Source organism: Oncorhynchus gorbuscha, linkage group LG10 (assembly GCF_021184085.1).
Source record: "Oncorhynchus gorbuscha isolate QuinsamMale2020 ecotype Even-year linkage group LG10, OgorEven_v1.0, whole genome shotgun sequence".
NCBI lineage: Eukaryota > Metazoa > Chordata > Actinopteri > Salmoniformes > Salmonidae > Oncorhynchus > Oncorhynchus gorbuscha.
In genome coordinates, this window is record NC_060182.1 from 19,782,567 (window position 1) to 19,806,225 (window position 23,659).

Below are 23,659 nucleotides of genomic sequence, written 5' to 3' on the forward strand. Positions count from 1 at the left end.
GAACGAGTGACTCCTCGCCTATCGGAGCGTTTAATCACTGTGTTGGACTTCGCAAACATACTGAAAACGACACCGTCGTCAACTCAAGTTCTTACTCCTAAAATGTATTCGATTATATTTACTAGCTAAGTTTAAACACACACTTCGCAAGTTCTTAAAAAAAACATTCAGCACGAAAATGGACAGCAGCTATTTTGGTGCATCACAAACTACGTCCGGAAGGATTCTGCCAATTGCCGTAAATTGGGTCCTATGAGATACCTTAAAGGCCCAGTACAGTCAAACACGTGATATTACTGTGCTTTATATATATCCCGACTATGACGTTGAAATAACACTGGGAAATTATGAAAATGCACTTTTAGTCAAAGAGATGTTTGAAAAGATTGTTTGCCCTCTTCTCTGCCAATAACAACTAGTTTTTAGGTTACAAATCCCTATCATTAGGCCCCTCTCTCAGACCACTCCCAGACAGTCCTAGCAAAATTATTGCTTGAGAAATTACATTTAGCTAAGAAGCTGTTTTTGTTAATTTGACTATTTTAATTATTTAATTAATTTGTTACACATAAAAAATTATTTGATATTGAGATAAAACGTCCGCATTGGACCTTTATGCACAATGTCCATCTGATGCAGATGTTTCGCTGTGTCTTGTCCCCATTTTCTGTACTTGAGGCACTTGCTTTGCTTTCAACTTGCTAAAAGATAGCTAGTTGGAGTCTGTGTGTACTTCTGTTTGTACCACCGCAAGGTAAAGCAATGCAGGATAAGAAATATTGAATGCACCACAACCTAGTACGGTACCGCCAAAGTAGCGTTGCGGACTTCTCCATTGAAAATGAACGACCTCCGTGGAACAAAAAGAGCTCGATGCATCTGGTGGATAGCATCTGGATATGTATGCAACAAAAGTTCAACATTCACCTTCTGCAACCATTGCTGTCAAACCGTCTACGCATACCGTTTGACGCATACGTTCGATAAATCCAATGTATGCACTGCACTTGCAACGCAATGTCGCAAGGCAAACGCAGCGTTTCATTGGAAATGAATGTAATTCTGCTGTACCAAAATGCCAAAAGCTGTCGGTGTGTCCGAAGCGTGAAGGTCCTTTAAACTGAATTTTGACTGCACTTGGCCTTTAAAATATCCAATCTGTGGGAAGATCTCAAATGTATATTTATCGCATCATCCTCGCGTCCTCTCTTCTCTTTCTCGAAACCCATTGGTGGAGACGATCAGAGAGGAGGGACTTATGGCTTTCTTGTCCAATGGGTTTGAGAAGGATACGCGGAGAGAAGGCGCAAGTAGGTAGAAATGGAGATCTTCCGGAGATTCGAGTCTCGAGCGAGTTAAACTTGTGAGGTCATTATGACATGACGGTAGCGAGAGTGGGGAAAAAAAACCAAACAAGATACAACCTGAAAGTCGTGTCGACTGAGACGTTCGATACTGAAGTCGGAAGATTTTATTCAGTGGGAGCTACCTTGAAAATATAGAAAGGCCACCAATACTGGACAAGATTAAACACATGTTCAAAGAACGGAAAGCGGATGCTTAACGAAAAAAAGCTCCTCCTATTTCTGGTGGTGACTTCACTTCAATGCAGGTGGTAGAGTGTCGAAACGAATGAATTTAGAAGCATCGGAGCGTTAGCTTTGTCGCGAGATAACTTTGAATATTAAGGGACGGTTCATGAGCAAGTAGCTTAACCAATAAGCGTGTTATAGTAATCTAACTAAAGTTGTTTTAAGGCCACTTGAGTCTCGACTGGAAGTTGGCACTGTGATTGTATAACTAGCTAACGTTAGCATGCGAGTTCGACCACATATCAGCAGGTAGCTAGCATTAGGAAACCACTATTTTTAACTGAGGATTTCCCTGCGGTAAAATTGGAATTGTTATAAGTGAACCCGCTCTCTCAAACCAAATCAGAACAATGTTATCGAACGCTCAGAACCAGAACCAACCGGCCTTTCCGAACCAGCAACAACAGCAAGCGCCAAATCTGAACTCTGCCCCCTTTCCTCCGTTTTTCGTCAAACCCCACAACCCTCTTCAGATAAAAAAGAATGCCATAACTGACGACTACAAAGTTACAAGTCAAGTCCTTGGCATGGGCATAAATGGGAAAGTATTGGAGATATTCCAAAAAGGAAGTGGAGATAAATACGCTTTGAAGGTAAATGTGTTTTGTGCATTCTTGTGATTTTGAGACTGTATACTAAAACGTAAACCGTCCAAGTGAAACAATGTCATTTTAAAGAATGGGGCTTTTATAGCCATGCATATTTGAGAACTCAAATCGAGTATGATTATTTTTCCCCCCCATCCCACTTATGAATGACCAATTATGGTATTGTACTGCCATTCTGTAAAAGGTCTTTCATTTGGACAGAAAAAAATGCTTAGGAATTCCTCAACATACCCACGCTTGTCAAAGCACACAATGCACCACCTTATTCCATTTCCAGCGTGGCAGTTGAATAAGTTCACGAGTGTCACTTGCAACTTTGTTACCATATAATGTTATCAATGTGATTGATCTATCTGAAGGCGAGAGAAACGCACACCTGTTTAGCCAGCGGCGCTGGCTAGCGGAGTATAATATTTGAAAAAGGAGAGCTCCACACTAGGAGCTCTGATGCAATCATTTTATAACCAACATTTCGACCCTGTCATGGTTGGTTATACATTTATTGCATTTGAGTGTGCAGCTCTCCTTTTCTTTATCAATGTGATATAGCCTAAGCCTAGATTTTTTTTAACCTAGATTTGAAGTGTAGTAGGTCTGTTGCACTGACGTTTTCAGTTTGAGTACATTTACATTTTATTGTGTTCAAGTTTTCAATTCCATTTGAGTGAGAAAGAAATCTGTTTACTCCTATACTGCTCAAAAGAAAGCAGACCAGAATACCTCCGAGGCCTAGTTAATCTCTTGTGGGTGCCACTTCCTCTGAGGCCCTGACTCTACACTACAAATCCTATGATTCCTATCCGACCATCAGGATGGCTGATTTACGTTAAGGTCAGCCGCTCCTCTCACTTTAAAATGGGGGAACTTTCTGATCCTATTTGAATGTCTGTATTTAGGCCTAGTTGGTGCTGTTGTTTAGTGTCAACATTGCTTTCAACCAGGGCTTTTCTTTGCTGGTGTTCGTGATCGTCATACCGCAGCTGTCATTCTGGTCCCCAAATAGCTCTGGCCTCTTGTCTACCCTGAAGCAGATACGGAAACTAACAAAAGGTCTTCTGCTGCCATTATTTGACTTATCCTATTAACTAGCAGTAACTTCTACAGAAAAGGGAGTACAAAAAAAATTGTGAATGACATAGAGACGGTGCAGCAGAAATCTGTCATTGTTTATTAAATATTCTGAAAAATAGAAGTACATTGTGTCTAACACATCATTGATCTGTCGGCCTATTTATATAACACAGTTAAATAGTAATTCTGTGTCTTTGCCCTGACATTATTGACTTAGTAGGCAGGGCTTCAGGTACAGGCATATTCAGCAACTGTCAGATTCAATGAGTCACGAATAATCCATTGTTTGTGAAAATATGTTTCGGAATAAAACTCATGTTTCTTTTGTGCTATCAGCTTTTATAACAGGTTCCCAGGAAAATTTGCAGAAAAGGGCTGTTTTTCAAAAAATGTATGACAACTGTTATTTCTGAAATTCAGAAACTCATATGCCACTCATTTGTTCACTTCAGTGCATTGTTCTTTGTCATCCCTAAAATAATCTCTAGATCATTGACAGACTTGAAACAAACAGATGTCCCATGTTGATTTCTAGGTTTCCCAGATAAGCCCTAAACAATAGCAGCATCCTGCCACCTCTCTCCATTCACCTCACACACTCCTCATCTCACAGACACAGTCTTATGTTCTTTCATTGCCCCTCAGGGCAGTGTTTCTGCCTGCTGAGCCCCAGTGTTAGCCTTCAGGCAGAGATAATTGAAAATTGATAACTTCCCCAGATATTTCCTCAGTCTGCTCCTCTGGGATCTATTGGTCAGCCCTGATGCATGTATCCCCCTCCTGCTCTGATTGGGCAACTGGGGTTAGTGGCATTGTGATGCTGAGCACAGCTTGACTTTGCAGTGGAGATGAGGATGAGGTGTCAGATGTGTATATGGCAGCGGTGTCAAACTCATTCCATGGAGGGCCTAGTATCCAGCTTGTATCACATCCAGGCTGTGATTGGCAGTCCCATAGGGCGGCGCGCAATTGGCCCAGCATAAGCTGTCATTGTAAATAAGAATTTGTTCTTAACTGACTTGCCTAGTTAAATTTTAAAAAATAAGTGTCTGCAGGTTTTTCCCTTTCAATTAAGCCCTAGACAACCAGGTATGGGGAGTTCTTACTAATTAGTGAAATTAATTCATCTGTCAAGTGCAAGGGAGGAGCGAAAACCCGCTCTTGGCCCTCTGTGGAATGAGTTTGACACCTCTGGTATATGGGTTTATCGATCAGCTTGTAATGTTGTATTGTGACTAGCTCGGTGATATGGACAGAGATCCATTAACAACAACCCATATTAGCAAGCTTATTTCAAACTTCACAGTTCTCTAGTATAGGCTACATATTGTAATGAACGATATCAGGAAAATGCTCACGATAAGTGGTCGTTGCCATTCATTTTCGGTTTATCCCCCCCAGCTCTAATTGTGACCAGGGCTTTGACTGTCAGGCCCCTTAAGATGGTATGCTGTAGAAGGGCTTCATTCAGTGTTGTATTTTACAAATTGCCCTTAGGATGAATTGCACAAGAACAGATGTCATTCTTCCTTTCCCATATAGTCTATAAGGCTAAAGATTTATATATTTGAATAAAGACTCAAGATCATGAACCTCTGAATATTTGTGACCTCTCAAATCCTTCCTTTTCTACTGCGTCCAAAGTCTTGAGGATGAACGCTTTGCTTTTAGGCTTAGTCTACACCCTTTCCTCCACTGCCTGGGCCAGGCTAATACTATTAGGCCTAATGGGGATAGAGAGAAGAGCACATGTTCCCTTTACAACATTTGAGTAATTGGCCACTGCTTTGTTCTTACTACATTTACATTTAAGTCATTTAGCAGACGCTCTACTCTACCTTAAAGTGCAACTGAAAGCAAAAAACAGCCTTTTCTGATCAAAAACGGCCTATGTGGCATCGATATTAGACAAACATTTATTCTAGTGTCAAAATTGACTACGAAGTAAATAGCATAATTTTAGTCAGTTTCATCCAAAATTTAGTTTTGTCATGAGTTACTTCAGGGTTGGGTTTTGATTTTGACAATGCTCACTGGCCCACTAACACCAGGATACACAGCTGCGGTGATTTTGCTCTATACAATCATACCGCAGAACGCACAGACAGTAGGACAGACCAGCCCAGCAGCATTATGCACTTACTTGATGTAGAATTGAGTGACTAAAACCTCTGAAAAATTTCAATTAATTACTTTTTAAAATGCATTTTTTTTAGGTGTCTTAGATTCATTCTGATGATTTTGAGGAACAAAGCCAGTATCACTTCCTATGTCACCATTAACTGCCACATCGAACCCCCCCCCCCAGATTGAAATCTTGTTTTTCTTTAAAGAGCAACAGAGAGAACATGCGGAATTGGTGCGTTTAGTCGCTCAAAGTCGAGTTATTCTACGATCTGAAGCTGAAAGGTTTGCTATTCGTAACCACATCCCTGCTGTCTCTTCTTTCCCTGCTTGGCCCGTCCTAATACTATTAGCTGGTGGAGAAAAAGCCCATGTCTAAAGCATAAAACAACCTGAGAATCAGACTTGGTAGGTGCATCACAGTAGGAGGCCTTCTTTTGCTAGAACAAAAGATGTTCCTGCTGTGTACCGACGAACCTGCTGTTTTTACTTGTGTATTCACAATGCTCAGCAGTGGCCAATAACCTGACTTTGAGCCAATCAAAGGGTGTGAATCTCCGCGTGGGGGAGCTGATATCATTGTTCTAACTAAAACAATAAAGCTGCAAAAAAATCTAGAGCAGTACTTTACATCTTTTATGTCTAAGGAGTTTTGTCCTTGAATGATTTTTTAAAATCATGTTTGTTTATTAGTTAGCTAATGTTAGCTTGCTAACTGAGCACGGTAGTGACACACACTACTTATGAAATGAATGGGGTGGTAAGTGCAGCACAATGCACACAACACTCAATGCTTTACCAAGCTAGCTATCTGGCCACTGTAGCTAGTAACATAATTAAATCACAATAGATTATTTTCCATGAAGTAGCTGCCTGTAGCTGGCTGCCAAGAGACAATGCATTGTCTTTACCTAGCTAGCACAACAGCTAATGAATCATGCTAACGTTAGCAAAAATGTATATATGGGCTGTATGTGATTATGGATATTGAATATAATTGTTTCTTTGTGATCTCGGTAGCTTGTTATATATCAGCTAGCTAGCAAATGTTGACTAGACCAGGGATATTCAACTCGTACCCTACGAGGACTGGATCCTAATGGTTTTCTGTTCTATCTGATAATTAAATCAACCTGTCCCAGGTCTAAATCGGTCCTGGATTTTAGAGGAGAATAATGAAGAAAGGCTGAGGAACTGGCTTCAAGGTCCAGAATTGAGTTTGAGGGAACTAGACCCTAAAGCAACAGACATCCATTGCCAAATAATGCTACTGCCACCTGGTTTGAAGTATTTTATCAGGGCTTTGGCTGACGACTAAGGTCTTTGTTGTATGAACACAAAATACATTGACTGCTGACACTCTGTACAGAGTACTGCAAACATTTTGACGGTCCTTCCTGTGTGTCTGAGCTCTAAAAGTAGCCTGGCGCAAGAGTCCAGAGATGACTGGAGGATTATTCGGTCTGGATTCGTACAGCACCATGCTCTACGCAGGCACTCGGCGTTTATTGGGGAGGTGTCCTGAGACTGGCAAACCAGAGGAGAGACCTCCCTGGAATGACGAACCACCATTTTAGATGGCCTTTCCCTCTTTGGATAGGTGTTTGCCTACTAGCCTAGCCTCAGATCTGTATGTGCTTTAGCCTCTGATTTATCAATTGGTTTCTTGAGCATAGTACTGTATGAATCGCCTGCTGTGTGTGTGTATATATGTGTGTCAGAGATTCTGTGCTAGAAATGGAACAACATTGCCCTTCCCGACAGTGTCCTTTCAGGGGCTGTTGTGTAAGCAGAGCAGATTCTTCCCTGTCTGCAAATGCCTGTCGGTATACGGAGGGAAGATTCTTCCCGTATCTCTGCCAATGGCTAGGCTGTCTGTGAGGAGGGAAGAGACTCCTTCCTGTTTTTGCCTGTATGAATTATCAGCTAACCGGTACAGCAGAATACTAAATCTTACGATGAAAACTGACTGGGCTGGTAGTGGTCTCCACTTATTCAAAAATAAATAAATATATATTCAGTAGACCTGAAATTTGGTCGGTGGCAAAAATGATTTGGGTGGAACATTTGTCACATCTAAAAAATATAGATGTTGTGACTAGTGATGCACCAACATGACATTTTTGCCCGATATCGATGTCTGATTATTTTCTTTGCCAAAAAAAACAATAACGATATAACCAATTTTTCTAATTTTTGTGACCTTTTTAAGCTTTCTAGTACAGTTAAATAGTTAAACCGCTGCGTCCATGTGTGTGTGCCTTAAGGCACTGCATCTCAGTACAAGAGGTGTCACTACAGTCCATGGTTCAAATCCAGGCTGTATCACATCAGGCTGTGCGTGGTCTGGAGTCCCATAGGGCGGCGCATAATTAGCCCAGCGTCATCTGGGTTTGGCCGGGGTAGGCCGTCATTGTAAATAAGAATTTGTTCTTAACTGACTTGCATAGTTAAATAAAGTTTACTCACACCACACTGACCAAAAAGTTATTTTGTTTGCATTTACATATATCCCCTTTACCAGTAAAACATATTGCTGTGCTGTTTCGTTGTTCAGTCGTTTTATTCTCAACCAGGATTTCTATGGAACGACGTTTGCATGTCAAAAACTATACATGTCAAATAACTGGAGGTTGACCGATTTAAAAATAAAAAAATATATATATATTTATTTTTTTAAATGATTTTTCAATGCCGATACCGATTTACTGGAGGACCAAAAAAGCCGATACCGATGTAATCTGACAATTGAAAAAATATATAAGTGTGTGTATATAATAATGACAGTTTAAAAAAATATATAAATGTGTGTGTGTGTGTGTGTGTGTGTGTGTGTGTGTGTGTGTGTGTGTGTGTGTGTGTGTGTGTGTGTATATATAATAATGACAATCACAATAATACTGAATTAACACTTATTTTAACTTAATATAATGCATCAATAAAATCAATTTAGTCTCAAATAAATAATGAAACATGTTCAATTTGGTTTAAATAATGCAAAAACAAAGTGTTGGAGAAGAAAGTAAAAGTGCAATATGTGCCATGTAAAAAAGCAAATGTTTAAGTTACTTGCTCAGAACATGAGAACATATGAAAGCTGGTGGTTCCTTTTAACATGAGTCTTCAATATTCCCAGGTAAGAAGATTTAGGTTGGAGTTATTATAGAGAAATGGTCCTATACCATTTGTATTTCATATACCTTTGACTATTGGATGTTCTAATAAGTACTTTAGTATTGCCAGCCTAATCTCGGGAGTTGATAGGCTTGAAGTCATAAACATTGCGAAGAGCTGCTTGCAAACACAGTAAAGTGTTGTTTGAATGAATGCTTACGAGCCTGCTGCTGCCTACCACCGCTCAGTCAGACTGCTCTATCAAATCATAGACATAATTATAATAACACACAGAAATACGAGCCTTAGTTTCCAGATTTGACCGTATTAATGACATATCATTTGAAAACAAATCATTTATTATTTCAGTGAAATACGGAACCGTTCCGTATTTTATCTAACCGGTGGCATCCATAAGTCTAAATATTGCTGTTATATTGCACAACCTTCAATGTTATGTCATTGAATTAGCAAATTAGTTCACAACGAGCCAGATAGCCCAAACTGTTGCAATGAACGCAAGAGAAGTGACACAATTTCCCTATTTTAATATTGCCTGCGAACATTAATTTATTTTAACTATATATGCAGATTTAAAAAAATATACTTCTGTGTATTGATTTTAAGAAAGACATTGATGTTTATGGTTAGGTACATTCGTGCAACGATTGTGCTTTTGTTAAATCATCCCCCGTTTGGCGAAGTTGGCTGTCTTTGTTAGGAGGAAATGGTCTTCACACATGTTCAACGAGCCAGGCAGCCCAAACTGCTGCATATACCCTGACTCTGTTGCACAGAAGGCAAGAGAAGTGACACAATTTCCCTAGTTAAAATAAATTCATGTTAGCAGGCAATATGCAGGTTTAAAAATATATACTTCTATTGATTTTAAGAAAGGCGTTGATGTTTATGGTTGGGTACACATTGGTGCAACGACAGTGCTTTTTTCGCGATTGAGCTTGTTAAATCATCACCCATTTGGTGACGTAGACTGTGATTCAATGATTAACAGGCACCGGATCGATTATATGCAACGCAGGACAAGCTAGATAAACTAGTAATATCATCAACCATATGTACTTAACTAGTGATTAAGAAGTTCAAATCCCTGAGCTGACAAGGTACAAATCTGTCGTTCTGCCCCTGAACAGGCAGTTAACCCACTGTTTCTAGGCCGTCATTGAAAATAAGAATTTGTTCTTTATTAACTGACTTGCCTAGTTCAATAAAGGTAAAATAAACATTCCATGAGACATTTGAAGAAAAAAACATGCAGGCTTGACATTAACCAGTTTATTCGCTTGTCCTTCAGACAAGGTGACTCGACATGTTTGGTTTGCATGAAACCACTTTACAAAATATAATAAACAGAATCAGGCACATTATGCTACCCCTCTGTCTATTGGCTACTTAGCTTATTCAAGTCTGTCTCAAAATACAACACTGCCCCTGACAAACCAGATCTTTACCTGACTCGCTTTTCAAAGATGTCTAGAAATGAGCACATTTTATGCAATTTGTAGGACCACTGCTGTAAACAGGCCACAAAAAAAAGTTAATGGCACAGATCCATATATGGCAATGGTCTATTTGCATATAAGCCTACTGAAGCTCTGATTGGCTATGCCGCACCGGTCTGTGTAGAGTACAGGCTGAATTGTGTGCAATAGAATCCTACTCCTATGCCTTCTGCCGACAACAACATCTCTTGTATAGTTTGTTTCGGTATGTTTTGTTGAAAGTGGCTAATATTGCATTGATTCAATCACAATTGACACTGTGAAGGGAAACATTGATAGTGTTAACTAACAGGGAAAACTCTTGAGTGAATTTCAATCTCCTGCTTCTCTCAATGGGCTGATATTTATTCTGCGCTTTGTAGTTCTCATTGCAAGGCTCAGGTGGCCCATAAACATGTCTGACGTGTGTGGGCACATACGCGCGGTTGGTGTGTGTTATGCTGAGGGAATGACAGTGCCAGCTGTACAGAGCCCCCTCCTCCCAGGGATACTGAATGACGTCAGGGAGTGACACTTGTTTGTTGATGTGCAAGTGGGTAGGCTACAAATTAGGGTTTGGCGGTATCCAGATTTTCATAACTCATACTGGTTCTGTATCAAACCCGGTATACAGTATTACTGGAAGTGCACACAAGGGCCACCATTACATTTTAATTTTATATACAGTACCAGTCAAATTCAGACACCTACTCATTCCAGGGTTTTTATTTTATTTTCTACATTGCAGAATAATAGTGAAGACATCAAAACTATGAAATAACACATGCGATAATGTAGTAACCAAAAAATTGTCAAAATATATTTGATTCTTCAAAGTAGCCACCCTTTGCCTTGATGACAGCTTTCCACACTCTTGGCATTATCTCAACCAGCTTCATTAGGTAGTCACCTGGAATGCATTTCAATTAACAGGTGTGCATTGTTAAAAGTACATTTGTGCAAATTATTTTCTTAATGCTTTTACCAAATTGTCCTATTTTGGTAAAAGACCACATCCATATTATGTCAAGAACAGCTCAAATAAGTCAAGAGAAACGGCAGTCCATCATTACTTTTAATGAATGAGACCTTCATGGTCAAATTGCTGCCAAGAAACCACTACTAAAGGACACAAATAAGAAATACTTGCTTGGGCCAAGAAACAAGAGCAATGGACATTAGACCGGTGGAAATCTGTCCTTTTGGTCTGGAGTACAAATTTGAGGTTTTTGGTTCCAACCGCTGTGTTGTGAGACGCAGAGTAGGTGAATGGATGATCTCTGCATATGTGGTTCCCACCATGAAGTATGGAGGAGGAGGTGTAATGGTGTGCTTTGATGGTGACACTGTCAGTGAATAATTTAGAATTAAAGGCACACTTAACCAGCATGGCTACCTCAGCATTCTAAATTAATACACCATCCCATCTGGTTTGGGGTTAATGGGACTATAATTTGTTTTCAACAGGACAATGACCCAACCCACCTCCAGGCTGTGTAAGGGCTATTTGACCAAGGAGAGTGATGGAGTGCTGCATCAGATGACCTGGCCTCCACAATCACCCGGCTTCAACCCAATTGAGATGGTTTGGGATGAGTTGGACCGCAGAGTGAAGGAAAAGAAGCTGACAAGTGCTCAGCATATGTGGGAACTCCTTCAAGACTTTTGGAAAAGCATTCCTCATGAAGCTACTTGAGATAATGCCAAGAGTGTGCAAAGCTGTCAATCAAAGCAAAAGGTGGCTACTTTGAAGAAACTCAAATATAAAATCTATTTTGATTTAACTTTTTGTTTACCACATGATTCCATGTGTTATTTCATAGTTTTGATTTCTTCACTATTCTACAATGTAGAAAATAGCAAAAATAAAGAAACCTTTGAATGAGTAGGTTTGTCCAAACTTTTGACTGGTACTATGGATGGATGGATCTTTTTTTATGCACACAACAATTTTGCAGAGATGCTTTACCTTGACATCTAGCCACTTGGATAGCAAGTTAGCAAACCAAATGCATAGCTGGAGCTTTAACATCTTAGATTTCTTATAGTTATAAATAACTTAGTTATAAACATGGGCGTAGCACGCACCCCCGGTGTTGAAAATCATTCAGTTGGTATTTTGAAATACCCTGATAAACAGTATATCGCCCAAGCCTATTTCGCACAGTAAACAGCCAGGAGGACACAACACCACTGACACCTTGGGCCTCGAACTTCCAACATGCATTAAGTGCGAGCTCTCTTTAAGCCTATAAGTGCTGTTCCCTTGTAAAATACATTTTCCTACTTTTTAGTTGCTTCGAATTTCTGCATGTTCTGGTTTAGTGCATAAAGGACGAGTTGCATGAAGTCAATATCAGGAGTCAAGGGTACTGGATAATCCCACATTCATACAATACTTTGAGGAGAATAGTGTTGGTCTTACATTCCAGAAGAGCCTTAAAACGCTGTCAGTTCCACTTTAAGTACTTAGCAAATATCAAAGACAATCATAATTGTCCATGACCTCAAATTCCCAGTTTATGTTGCTAAACCAACTTTTTATAAGAGGTTTTTAAAAATAGCTTATATCAGGTTGTAAATTACAGCTGGACTGGTACATTGTTTGCTGCCTCCACCCATTTGGGATGCACTGTTTGTCAGAAAAACAGAGGAATGTAAAGAAGGCTGTGAATGTCAATATAATCAAATTAGCAAGGGCAGTGATAACATGATTAATAGGCTAGCATATCTATTTTTGTAGCGATTTACTTAGGCTCTGTGTTTTTAGCTTGCTACCGTTAGCTAGCTAGCTGCTGGGAGGATGTCATGTCATTGGAGGACTGGGTGAGTGACCCACTTTTTCCACTCATTGTTTTTCGGTGGCTACAGCTAGAGATGCAGGTGTCATTTGGTTTGCTAGCAAGAAATGTGAATCGCTTTGCTAGCTATGCTGCACTTGAACGACTGCTATCCATTTGGTCATTCAGCCAGTGTTGCGAGTTAGTAACATGTTAGCAGCTAACCAGCTCTGCTAGGGTGAGAAATGGTCAGTGAGGTGTTCTCTCCTTTGTCTGGAAGTATCTAGCCAACTTTAGCCAGTTAGCTTGGGTGCTTGACTGCCACTGTGAGGAACGCTGGGATCATACCCCACCATCTACTTTACTGGCGTGTGAGGCCAGTCACGGCCTAACTACATTTAAATGACCTTCATTATTCCTGTTCTTCTATCCCCGAGCCTACTGACACTGGAGGATATTTATTAAAAAATAACTTTGGTTGTCAATCCAATGTATTTGGCATCAATCAAATGGGCGAGCAGGCAAGTTCACATTGTTGTCAAAACATGGTTTGGGAAGAGCATGCATTGGCGGGACAAGCATGCATTGGCGGGACAAGCATGCATTGGCGGGACAAGCATGCATTGGCGGGACAAGCATGCATTGGCGGGGAAGCTGCATAAGGAAGATTAGGCTACGCCATTGTTTATCAATGCAATTTTGACTAGCTGAAAAGATTGAGAGGGTTTGTCTAATGTTCACTCGTTAGTTTGACTCATCTCTCTCTGGCTTGCATTAGTTGATATGCGTACCTGAGGGAGAGCGAGCCAACCTTTTTCATGGTGGTTTGATCAATAGGACTGTAAAGTTCCCAAATGTAAGGGGACTCCTGTGGTATTTGCAGAAATCCATTCGGGTGAATTTTGTGGCTTTTCACAAATGCCTTTGAGCTAAAGTTGCGCTGTTGCTACTGCCTGTACACACAGTCCATTTAAAAGTGACTGATGGCAGGCCTGTGTGGCAATGGCTTATTTGCATAAAAGCCTACTGTATCTCTGATTGGCTATGGCACACCGCTCTGCATAGACTCAGGTCTTGGATAAGAAATTATTTATTGCCGTGTTTAACCCTTAGCCCACAATGGTAGCTTGACTAGGTCTGTTGATGTGACCGTATTACCACCACACCTGCGGTCATGAAGGCAGTCAAATTCCGTGTGACTGTTTAGTCATGGTAATTAGGCTTCTCCAAGCTCTGCTGCTGCTGATGGTCATTAGTAAGTTTGGTAGGCTACTAACTGCCTGGTACTCAGGACTCTTGTCCAGTGGTGGGAAAAGTACTCAATAATCATACTTGAGTACAAGTAAACTTAATTGAAAATGACTCTTGAAAGTCACCTAGTAAAATTACTACTTGAGTAAATGTCTAAAAGTATTTGGTTTTAAATATACTTAAGCATCAAACTGAAATGTAGTTAAGTATCAATAGTAAAAGTAGACATTTAAAATTTGTTATATTAAGCAAAACATATGGCACCATTTTTAATAAATTATTTTCAATGATTGTTTACGGATAACCCATGTCACACTCCAGAACTCAGACATAATTTACAAATGACTAATTTGTGGTTAGTGTGTCCGCCAGATCAGATGCCGTAGGGATGACCAGGGATGTTCTCTTGATAAGTGTATGAATTGGACCATTTTCCTGTCAAAATGTAGCTAGTTCTTTTGGGTGTCAGGGAAAATGTATGGAGTAAAAAGTACATTTATTTTCTTTAGGAATGTAGTGAAGTAGAAGTTGTGAAAAATATAAATGGTAAAGTACAGATACCTCAAAAAAACAACTTAAGTAAAAAATACTTTAAAGTACTACTTAAGTATTTTACCCTACTGCTATTGTCCCTCTAATCATATTGTCCCTGACATCAATGCAAATGTTACGAAAATCTAATCAAACACTTCATGAGGGCTCATGTTGCGCAACATTTCAATAGTCTATGTAATTGTGCGAGAGAACAGAGGGATGGCCTCTACTAAAAAGAGGGGGAACAACTTTCTATAGACTAGGCATTCTATATTTATTTCTCTTACTTTCCTAATGTTAAGTAAATTTCTCATTTCTAATTTGGGAACTATCGCATTCTGCAACTGTCCCAGACTATGTTTGGAATATTTATTTCTCAGACAGAATAGAATAGGTCGACTTTTGTACTATGGGGGATAGTGGAATGAATTAAGCTTGTGTTTTTGCTATTCGTTAGGCCTACTCATTTTGTTCGCTGACAAAGTAAACGTGGACAGTTTTTTTTTCTGTTTTTTTTCTCCAATATCTTCAATATGCACCTTGGAATTGGATAAGAACACGTAGTTGCGTTCCCGATGTGTCTGCCTTCACTTGTAGCCTGTTAGAAATGTGAAGAACTCAGGGAGAAGGGCACAACGGCCACTGGCCCTAAAGGCATGGATTTAAAAAAAAAAAAAAAACATTTTTAGGGTGCATTTACAGCCACACAAAGGGGATGCGGCCGTGAGATTCTAGGCATTATCAAGTGATTGTGAAATTGTGAATGAGTGACTGATAGTGTAAAACCTGCACAAAAAACATGCTTTTCAAGGGACTTTTCAAATCGTCATTAGTCTCATCATACAGCCTTACAATGTATAAAAAATCAACATATAGCCCAACATTTGTAGAACAACTAAAGTTACATAAATTTTTCTAAATTAAGCATAAAGAGGAATACCTATTTCACAGAATAGCCGCATGTGCGCACATCCTCAAATCGTTTGGAGAAAATATCCTTTTATATTTTATTCCACTTTGTTCAATGTAATGCAACTGAATTCTAAGCAAACCTTGTCTGCTAAAATTGTGCAGCACACAGCCATTTGGCGTAGCCAGATCAGGACCTAACATAAGGACAACTCAGAGTATGCAATCATGTTCTTCTGAAATATACATTTTCTTCATAACTTGCTTCTTTAGACCTGTCTAAAATGAGCAATGAATTTATTGTGTAGGTGTAGGCTATATATATAACATGGCTGTATTAGACTTTTAAAATGTAGATGTTCCAAAGGTCTTCATCAGTGGCTTGTGTGTAAGCCAGTAGAAGCTTAATGTGTTTATGTTCATTAACAGTCTGTTACCGTGAGACCGACCGTTATTTGCTTGACAATCACCGGCTGATAAAATTTTGTGAATGCCACAGCCCAAGGTATGACCATCTTAAAACAATTCCATATGTTAGCTTAGAAGCCCTGAGGGTGTATATGAAAATATTTCATTAACATTTCATGTTGCTTAAACACTGTCAGTTATATTTTTAAATGTCAGTCTGTCTCTGTGTGTTCCTGAATCCTTTCCCTACCATGAAACTGCTCTGCTACACGTCACTTAACTGGCCTCTACACTGTTCAAGTTTCAAGATGTGACACAGGCTAGTGGACGTTATCCACTTAAAGTAATATAGTTTACAGCCAGCTTAATCTGGAGGAAGAACACGTTGGAGAATTGATGCCAATCCAAGATTCTCTTTGATTAATGCATCTGACTGTAAAGTGTTTACCAATGTGTGTTTTGTTTACTAGCCTGTCGCAGCAGGCACAGCGAGGGTTAAGCCATTACCTTATTCAACAGCTTGGTGTTTCATATGGTATTGTTCTTGCAATCCAAAGTTGGAAGTAAAGTCTTTAGGTTGCGTAAGGCTGCCTCTGGAGCAGTAGCATCTGGGAAGAAGGGAAATGTTGTTATGATGTCTGAGGCTGCCGTAATCAGATCTGAATGGCAGAGTCAATGAAGTGACTACCTCTGGAAGGCTTTTGTTCCGTCATTGATGTCTTCTCTAAAATCGTAGTAAACTGATGACTGATTGTGGAAAAGCCACTGCGCTGTTTCTCATTTAGAAACAAAGGTGACAAGTTAGACACTGAAAGTTTGAGACCCCTGGCCTAATGCATCCTCAGTAGTTGAGGAAATGGTACACTAGTCACTGGTTGAGGAGAAATCTAGACTACGTAACCTTTTTTGAAAGATGTCAGCAGCTCGGCTCTGTGTGGTTTACCATAAGCTTGCGTCATTGTTGGTTATTAGTTCAGGCCTAAAACTCCCCTTCTGATGCTCGGTAATTCTGACAGTCTGTCGTTGCTTTCACTTTTATGTAGAAAGCCTACGGTCTGTTATAATCAGTGGTGATGAGAAATAAGCCATGAACATGAGTTGTAACCTCTGATTCCATCCTCCCCCTTCTCTCATCTCCTCCCTCTCTTCAGATGCTACAGGATTGTGCGAAGGCTCGTCGGGAGGTAGAGCTGCACTGGAGGGCGTCGCCCTGCTCTCACATCGTACGCATCATGGACGTCTACGAGAACCTCTACCAGGGCAGAAAATGCCTGCTCATCGTCATGGAGTGGTAGGTCACACATGCACACACACACACACACACACACACACACACACACACATCCTTTTAGCCTATGTTATTCAATGTTTATTCTATCTTTTAGCATGGATGGCGGTGAGCTGTTTAGCCATATTCAAGACCGAGGGAACCAGGCGTTCACAGAAAGAGGTAAAGGCATATTTTTCCAAAATTTTTGGACCGTTTGAATGTCTCCCTTCACTCCACTGGTATTCAACTTTTCACTCGCTCAGTTATGCCTTGAACTCTTTCTCCTCTCTCCCACCCCCTATCTAGAGGCCTCTGACATTATGAAGAGTATAGGTGAAGCCATCCAGTACCTGCATGCCATTGATATTGCTCACAGAGACATCAAGGTAATGCCTGTCTGAACAGTATTATACTGTACATGCCTTCAGGCAGAACAAATTTTATGTACATGTTTAGTCAAAAAATGTAATGCTATTTTCTCATCTCTCAGCCAGAGAATCTGTTGTACACCTCCAAAAGGCCAGACGCCCTCCTCAAACTCACCGATTTTGGGTTTGCAAAAGAAATCACCACACTCAACTCCCTGGCAACGCCATGCTACACCCCCTATTATGTTGGTAAGGGCATGCCCCTCGGTCTGCATGCTTGCTGTTCAACATGCTTACTGTCTCTGTGGTTTATAATACACCCTAAATCTTGTTGGTGTAATTATTCATGAAAATCTCAATGCCATTAATTTACTATGTTCTTTAAATATAATGCTTGGATTTATTTAGTCTTTTGGTTTTTCTCCCTCCTTTATCTCAGCTCCTGAGGTTCTTGGTCCAGAGAAGTATGACAAATCCTGTGATATGTGGTCTCTGGGCGTCATCATGTATATTCTGTAAGTGATACAAAATAGTTTGACAGCATGAATCAATTCCCAATAGCAGCATTTACAGGACGTAGCATGGTTTGGTTTGTGTAAATGTTCCTCTCCGCCTCTCTCCCCAGGCTGTGTGGATATCCTCCCTTCTACTCCAACCACGGCCTGGCCATCTCCCCAGGGATGAAGAGACGCATCAGGAACGGACAGTACGAGTTCCCAAACCCAGAGTGGTCTGACGTGTCTGAAGAAGGTAATAAAAAAAAGCCAGGGGTATTTATATGGGCCAAATTCAAAATGAATATCATGACATTGATGGGAATTATGTATAAAAACAATATACATTTTGATTTCACATACACTGGATAGGTGCAGTTTTAATTCTGTATGAATTGCTTACAATAGTTGTTACTCTGATTTCCTGTGTTTTCTCTCTCCCAGCCAAGCAGCTGATCCGCCACCTGCTGAAGACTGAGCCCACCCAGAGGATGAGCATCACAGAGTTCATGAACCACCCCTGGATCAATGTAAGCACAGCACCCCTCTGTGTTCCCCCTAATATACCCTTTGGGCTAGGTGGTACACCCATTGAGCAACTTTGCTGCAGTGTGTTTTGATCACAATGTAATAGTACAAGGTTATTATTAAGAAAATGTACAGAATCAATACATTGTGGAGGAAAAATATTTTTAAGTACTACTGAAGTTCTTTTTTGTGATATCTATACTTCACTATTTATATTTGACAACTTTTACTTCACTATTTTTCTAAATAAAATAATGTACATTTTTATTTCAATGCCTCTGATCTGTCGGACTCACTAAACACATGCTTCGCTTGTAAATTACGTTGGAGTGTGCCCTTGGCTATCTATAAATAAATAAATAAATGGTGCTGCCTGGTTCGCAGTGGAGTAAAGTATTTAAGTAAAAAAATACTTTAAAATACTGTTAATAAGTTTTTTTGCAGTATCTTTACTTTAAAATTGATCTTTTTGACAACTTTACAACATTCCTAAAGAAAATAATGTACTTTTTACTCCATACATTTTCCCTGACACCCAAAAGTACTCATTACATGTTGAATGCTTACTTAGCAGGACAAGAAAATGGTCCAATTCACACTCTTATCAAGAGAACATCCCTGGTCATCCCTACTGCCTCTGATCTGGAGGACTCACTAAACACAAATACTTTGTTTGTAAATTAAGTCTTGAGTGATGGAGTGTGCCCCTGACTATCCGTACATAAATTTAAAAAAAACAGGAATAGTGCCATCTGGTTTTCTTAATATAAGGAATTTGAAATTATTTATACTTTATTACTTTTGATACTTAAGTATATTTTAAACCAAATACTTTTACTCAAGTAGTATTTTACTGGGTGACTTTTACTTGATTAATTTTCTATTATATCTTTACTTAATAGTAAACCCGGGGTGGGCCGGGTGACGGCGGGGCCAATTGTGCGCCGCCCTATCGGACTCCCAATCACAGCAGGTTGTGATACAGCCTGGAACCGAACCAGGGTCTGTAGTGACGCCTCTAGCACTGAGATGCAATGACTTAGACCCCTGTGCCACTCGGGAGCGCTACTTATCAAGTATCCTCCAAGAGTTTCTGAATACTTTTCACATTTCCAGTTTGCTCCTATATTAACGTGCCTTGGTTTGACACAATGTGTTCTCTAAAGCTATGCGCTAATGCTAACCCATGCTGGTCTTCCTGCAGCAGTCTATGGAGGTCCCTCAAACCCCTCTCCACACCAGCCGTGTGCTGCAGGAGGAGCAGGACGTCTGGGAGGAGGTCAAGGTGAACACATGCACAGACACTGGCACTGTAGTGATTTGATAGCGTTCTTTCTGCTTCTGACTTGGATCCACACGGCTCTTCCATGCTGATTGAGTACAATAATATTCTACTCTAGACTGTACAACATAGAAGCAAACACTCTACACAATTGCGTATTTGTTTCTTTGGATTTTCTCTGTGCTTTACACATGATTTGAAATTGTTTCTGTGATATGCTAATAGTGTTTTTATTTTTGTTACTAGGAGGAAATGACAAGTGCCTTAGCAACCATGAGAGTGGACTATGAGCAAATCAAAATCAAGACCATCAAGGACTCGACCAATCCGCTGCTGATGAAGAGAAGAATGAAGGCAAACAAAGCACTCACTGAAACACCGGGCCTGTGAAACACACACACTCATGCGGTGAAAGAGAGCAAATAGGACAAGCAGAGATTGTTGAGGGGTGAAAGTCAGAATCTCAAGAAAAATTGTTTCCATTTTAGTTTTTAACTTAATTTTTATCAGTTTTATTCTCATCGTTTTACCCCCTTTAATCGTTTAAAAAAAAACTTTGCCATTCAAGTTAAATAACTTTTTTTGTCTGCAAAGAGATCAGATGTTTATCACATGGTATCTGTGAGGCAGTGGGTTTTGTTGTTGTTGATCACTATATGCGAGCCGACAGCACTGTAACTAATTCAGTATCTGACCCATCTCTGTTCTGTGTTCTTCAATGTTGATTCCCCTCAGTATTGGCCACATGGTTCTCATGATGATACTGTCGTGGGTAAGTAGCTTAGAGACCATGGAAACATCCAGTTATACTGTGGTTACCCCTGCTTTAAGGACATGGCTATGTCTATTTTTTTTTCTTCCTGCTATGCACTGGAAACACTACCTGTGCACTGAAGGGCCACATTAGTTAACTCTTCACAATGGGGGATGCAATGTTTTCTGTTTGTTCAATTGTATGTATTTTAGGTTATTGCTTTAGTTGTCATTTGTTGTATATACTTATTCACACCAACGGTATTCATTTTCTATTTGTTGTGTGGGACTTTTTGTTTGCCATGAACTCTTTACTTTGTTTTAGATTGGACTTTTGAATTGTATAACTGAAATTTAATGGGTTTTCATTGTTGGTTGGGTTTGATTTCTTAGCCAACACACCTGTAGCCAGAGCTATAACCACCACCATTAAAAGTGGACTGACTGTTTAGAAAGTAAGACTGTGTGCCTTGAGGACATTGGGCCGAATCCTTACTTGAGACCTGTGCATGTAGCCTAACTTTTCACACACCTCCCATTGATGTTATGCGTGATTGACACATTCAAGGTCTGTGCACTAGTCTCAAATTTGGATTTTTCCCAATGTGATGACAGTGAGGGAATATCCAAGCCACCTTGTGGTAGACAGTAGCACAGGGACATTGTTATCCAATATCCACCCCATAGACTGAGCTCACAAAAGCCCATAGATGGTGTAGCCCACGTCACTTCTCGTGATGAAAGTCAGATTAATGCTGATTGCCCTCTTTTGAATATCTTATCAGAGAATTCTCACTAATGAACTCAACATCATCAGTGTCACTAACTATCTGTTTCCACACCTCAGCAATAGTGTTGTTCAGGGTTTCTGCTGTGGTAGGCGATGGGGAACACTGACGGTAAGGGCACCATTGTAATGCATGGGGGTACGGCGGTACACATATGAAATGTAGCACATCTAGTTGCAAACTGCTCTACTAATGTCCTGGCTGTCTTTTACTGTGGATTAAAACTCGTACAAAGTCGCTTGTACTCTCGAAAGTGTTGATTGGTATGTGACTGGTGGTGTGCCAAAATCCTAAAGTAGCCTTGATGTCATACTGTGGCAATGTAAGACATTCTCCTGTTTGTACCGCCCTTTACCACCCTCTGCTGTCATGGAGATGGAAAGACAAGCATTCAACCTCATACAGTCAACCTCTGATATATGCGTGACTTGGAGCGGATGATTTTGTGATGTAATGCAGGGTTCTAAGGCTACATTTACACGGGCAGCTCAATTCTGATATTTTTACCACTAAATGGTATTCTGACCAATCACAGATCTTTTTCAGAACCTGTTGAGAAACGTTGATTGGATAATTGCCAACCATAACTAAAAGTACAGCTGCCATGCTTGTAAACAAATTAGTATTCAAAAACCACATTAATATACTGAACAAAAATACAGACGCAACATGTAAAAGTGTTGGTCCGATGTTTCATGAGCTGAAATAAAACATCCCAAAAATGTTCCATATGAACTAAAAGCTTTTTTCTCTCAGATGTTGTGCACAAATTCTCCTTTGCCAAGATAATCCATCCACCTGACAAGTGTAATATCAAAAAGCTGATTAGACAGCATGATCATTACACAGGTGTACCTTGTGCTGGGGACAAAAAAGACACTAAAATATTTGTATTTTTTTCACACAACACAATGTCTCAAGTTTTGAGGGAGCGTGCAATTGCTGACTGCAGGAATGTCCACTGTCGTAACTTGACTTTAACATTAATCTGGAGACAGTTAATTAGATAAATAACAATGTTTAATTGTTACCAGATTTAAATTAGTCATGTAACAATTAACTCATTGGGATCTGGGGCACCAGGAGAGTGATTCTTTAATGAGTTACCATCTACCGAATTAAACTCCTATCACGTCTATAAATAGTCAACTTATCAATCATAACCTCGTATCATATCATTCTGAATAGTTATAACCTTGCATCTGCAAAAACCTGAGCCTTATGATTCGGTACTACACAAATTGGTATATTTATTTACTAACTAATTAAGTGAGAACACAGGATAAACATACACACTGTACTGGTTATTGACTGGAGACGTAATAACCTGAAAACAGGTCCCTAGTGGGCAACAACATTGATTCTTGTTAAAGAAGTGAGGGAGAGGGACAGAGACACAACATTGGTACATTCAGAAACGACTCTCACATACAGTATCCATATACCTTGCACACGAACCGCCGCCCGCTTTGAGTAAGAAATCACAAATGTATTTACATGAAATGCCGGGGGTCTCTCGGTGAACAGGGCCACCATGGAAAGGGTGTTGGGCCTTTTCGCGGCACGCTTGTAAGGCTCTGATTGTCCAAAATGGTTCCAAAAATTATTCTATTGTTGTCCTTCTTTGTAGTTCTCTGGTATCCGGTGACTTGTGTAGTTATGAACAGAATTACATAGTTGACTTTCCTTCCATTCACTCTGTAAGAAGCATCTTTGAAGATAGGCTAGCCAGCCGTATCGATGGTTTGAGCAGAGTAACAGGATGTACATACTTAAATTTGCTTTCAAAGATACTTTCTTCGGACCGCTAATCAGCCTTACCAGTGATCTGTTGTGATTCAAAGTTCAAATCACTTTAAATGTTGAGCTACAGCTTCACATCTTTCTGGTATAATGTGCGTTTTTTCTTAACCCATCATTTATACAGATTGCTCGAAATGAGCAGTTCCGGACGGCTGACATGCTGTCTGATCTCACTTCGTCGCGGTGATCTCACTACTCACTGTGCAAAGTTTATGGAAAACAATTATCTCTTATATGGAATGGCATTGACTAAAATACAGTAGAATAGAATACAGTATATACATATGAGATGCGTAAAGCAGTATGTAAACATTATTAAAGTGACTAGTGTTCCATTATTAAAGTGGCCAGTGATTCCATGTCTATGTATATAGGGCAGCAGCCTCTAAGGTGCAGGGTTGAGTAACTGGGTGGTAGCCGGCTATTTAACTGTCTGATGGCCTTGAGATAGAAGCTGTTTTTAAGTCTCTCGGCCCCAGCTTT

The 23,659-nt window shown here is 40.0% G+C and overlaps 1 protein-coding gene across 3 annotated transcripts; it reads left to right on the forward strand.

Moving 5' to 3' along the window:
* The first annotated feature begins 1,302 nt into the window (after positions 1 to 1,302).
* On the forward strand, positions 1,303 to 21,629 carry LOC124045652 (MAP kinase-activated protein kinase 2-like). Of its 3 annotated transcripts, XM_046365113.1 has the most exons (11): positions 2,066 to 2,185; positions 2,904 to 3,031; positions 17,042 to 17,181; positions 17,276 to 17,340; positions 17,467 to 17,546; positions 17,651 to 17,777; positions 17,968 to 18,043; positions 18,154 to 18,278; positions 18,467 to 18,552; positions 19,755 to 19,835; positions 20,079 to 21,629. In XM_046365113.1, the coding sequence occupies exons 2-11, from the start codon at positions 2,990 to 2,992 to the stop codon at positions 20,220 to 20,222; spliced, it is 966 nt and encodes a 321-aa protein (XP_046221069.1). In that variant the 5' UTR covers positions 2,066 to 2,185; positions 2,904 to 2,989; the 3' UTR covers positions 20,223 to 21,629. The 3 variants fall into 3 exon arrangements, with proteins under 3 accessions (XP_046221067.1, XP_046221066.1, XP_046221069.1); XM_046365111.1 differs by lacking the exon at positions 2,904 to 3,031 and having other exon boundaries at positions 1,303 to 2,185; positions 19,758 to 19,835; XM_046365110.1 differs by lacking the exon at positions 2,904 to 3,031 and having other exon boundaries at positions 1,304 to 2,185.
* The last annotated feature ends 2,030 nt before the right edge of the window (positions 21,630 to 23,659 follow it).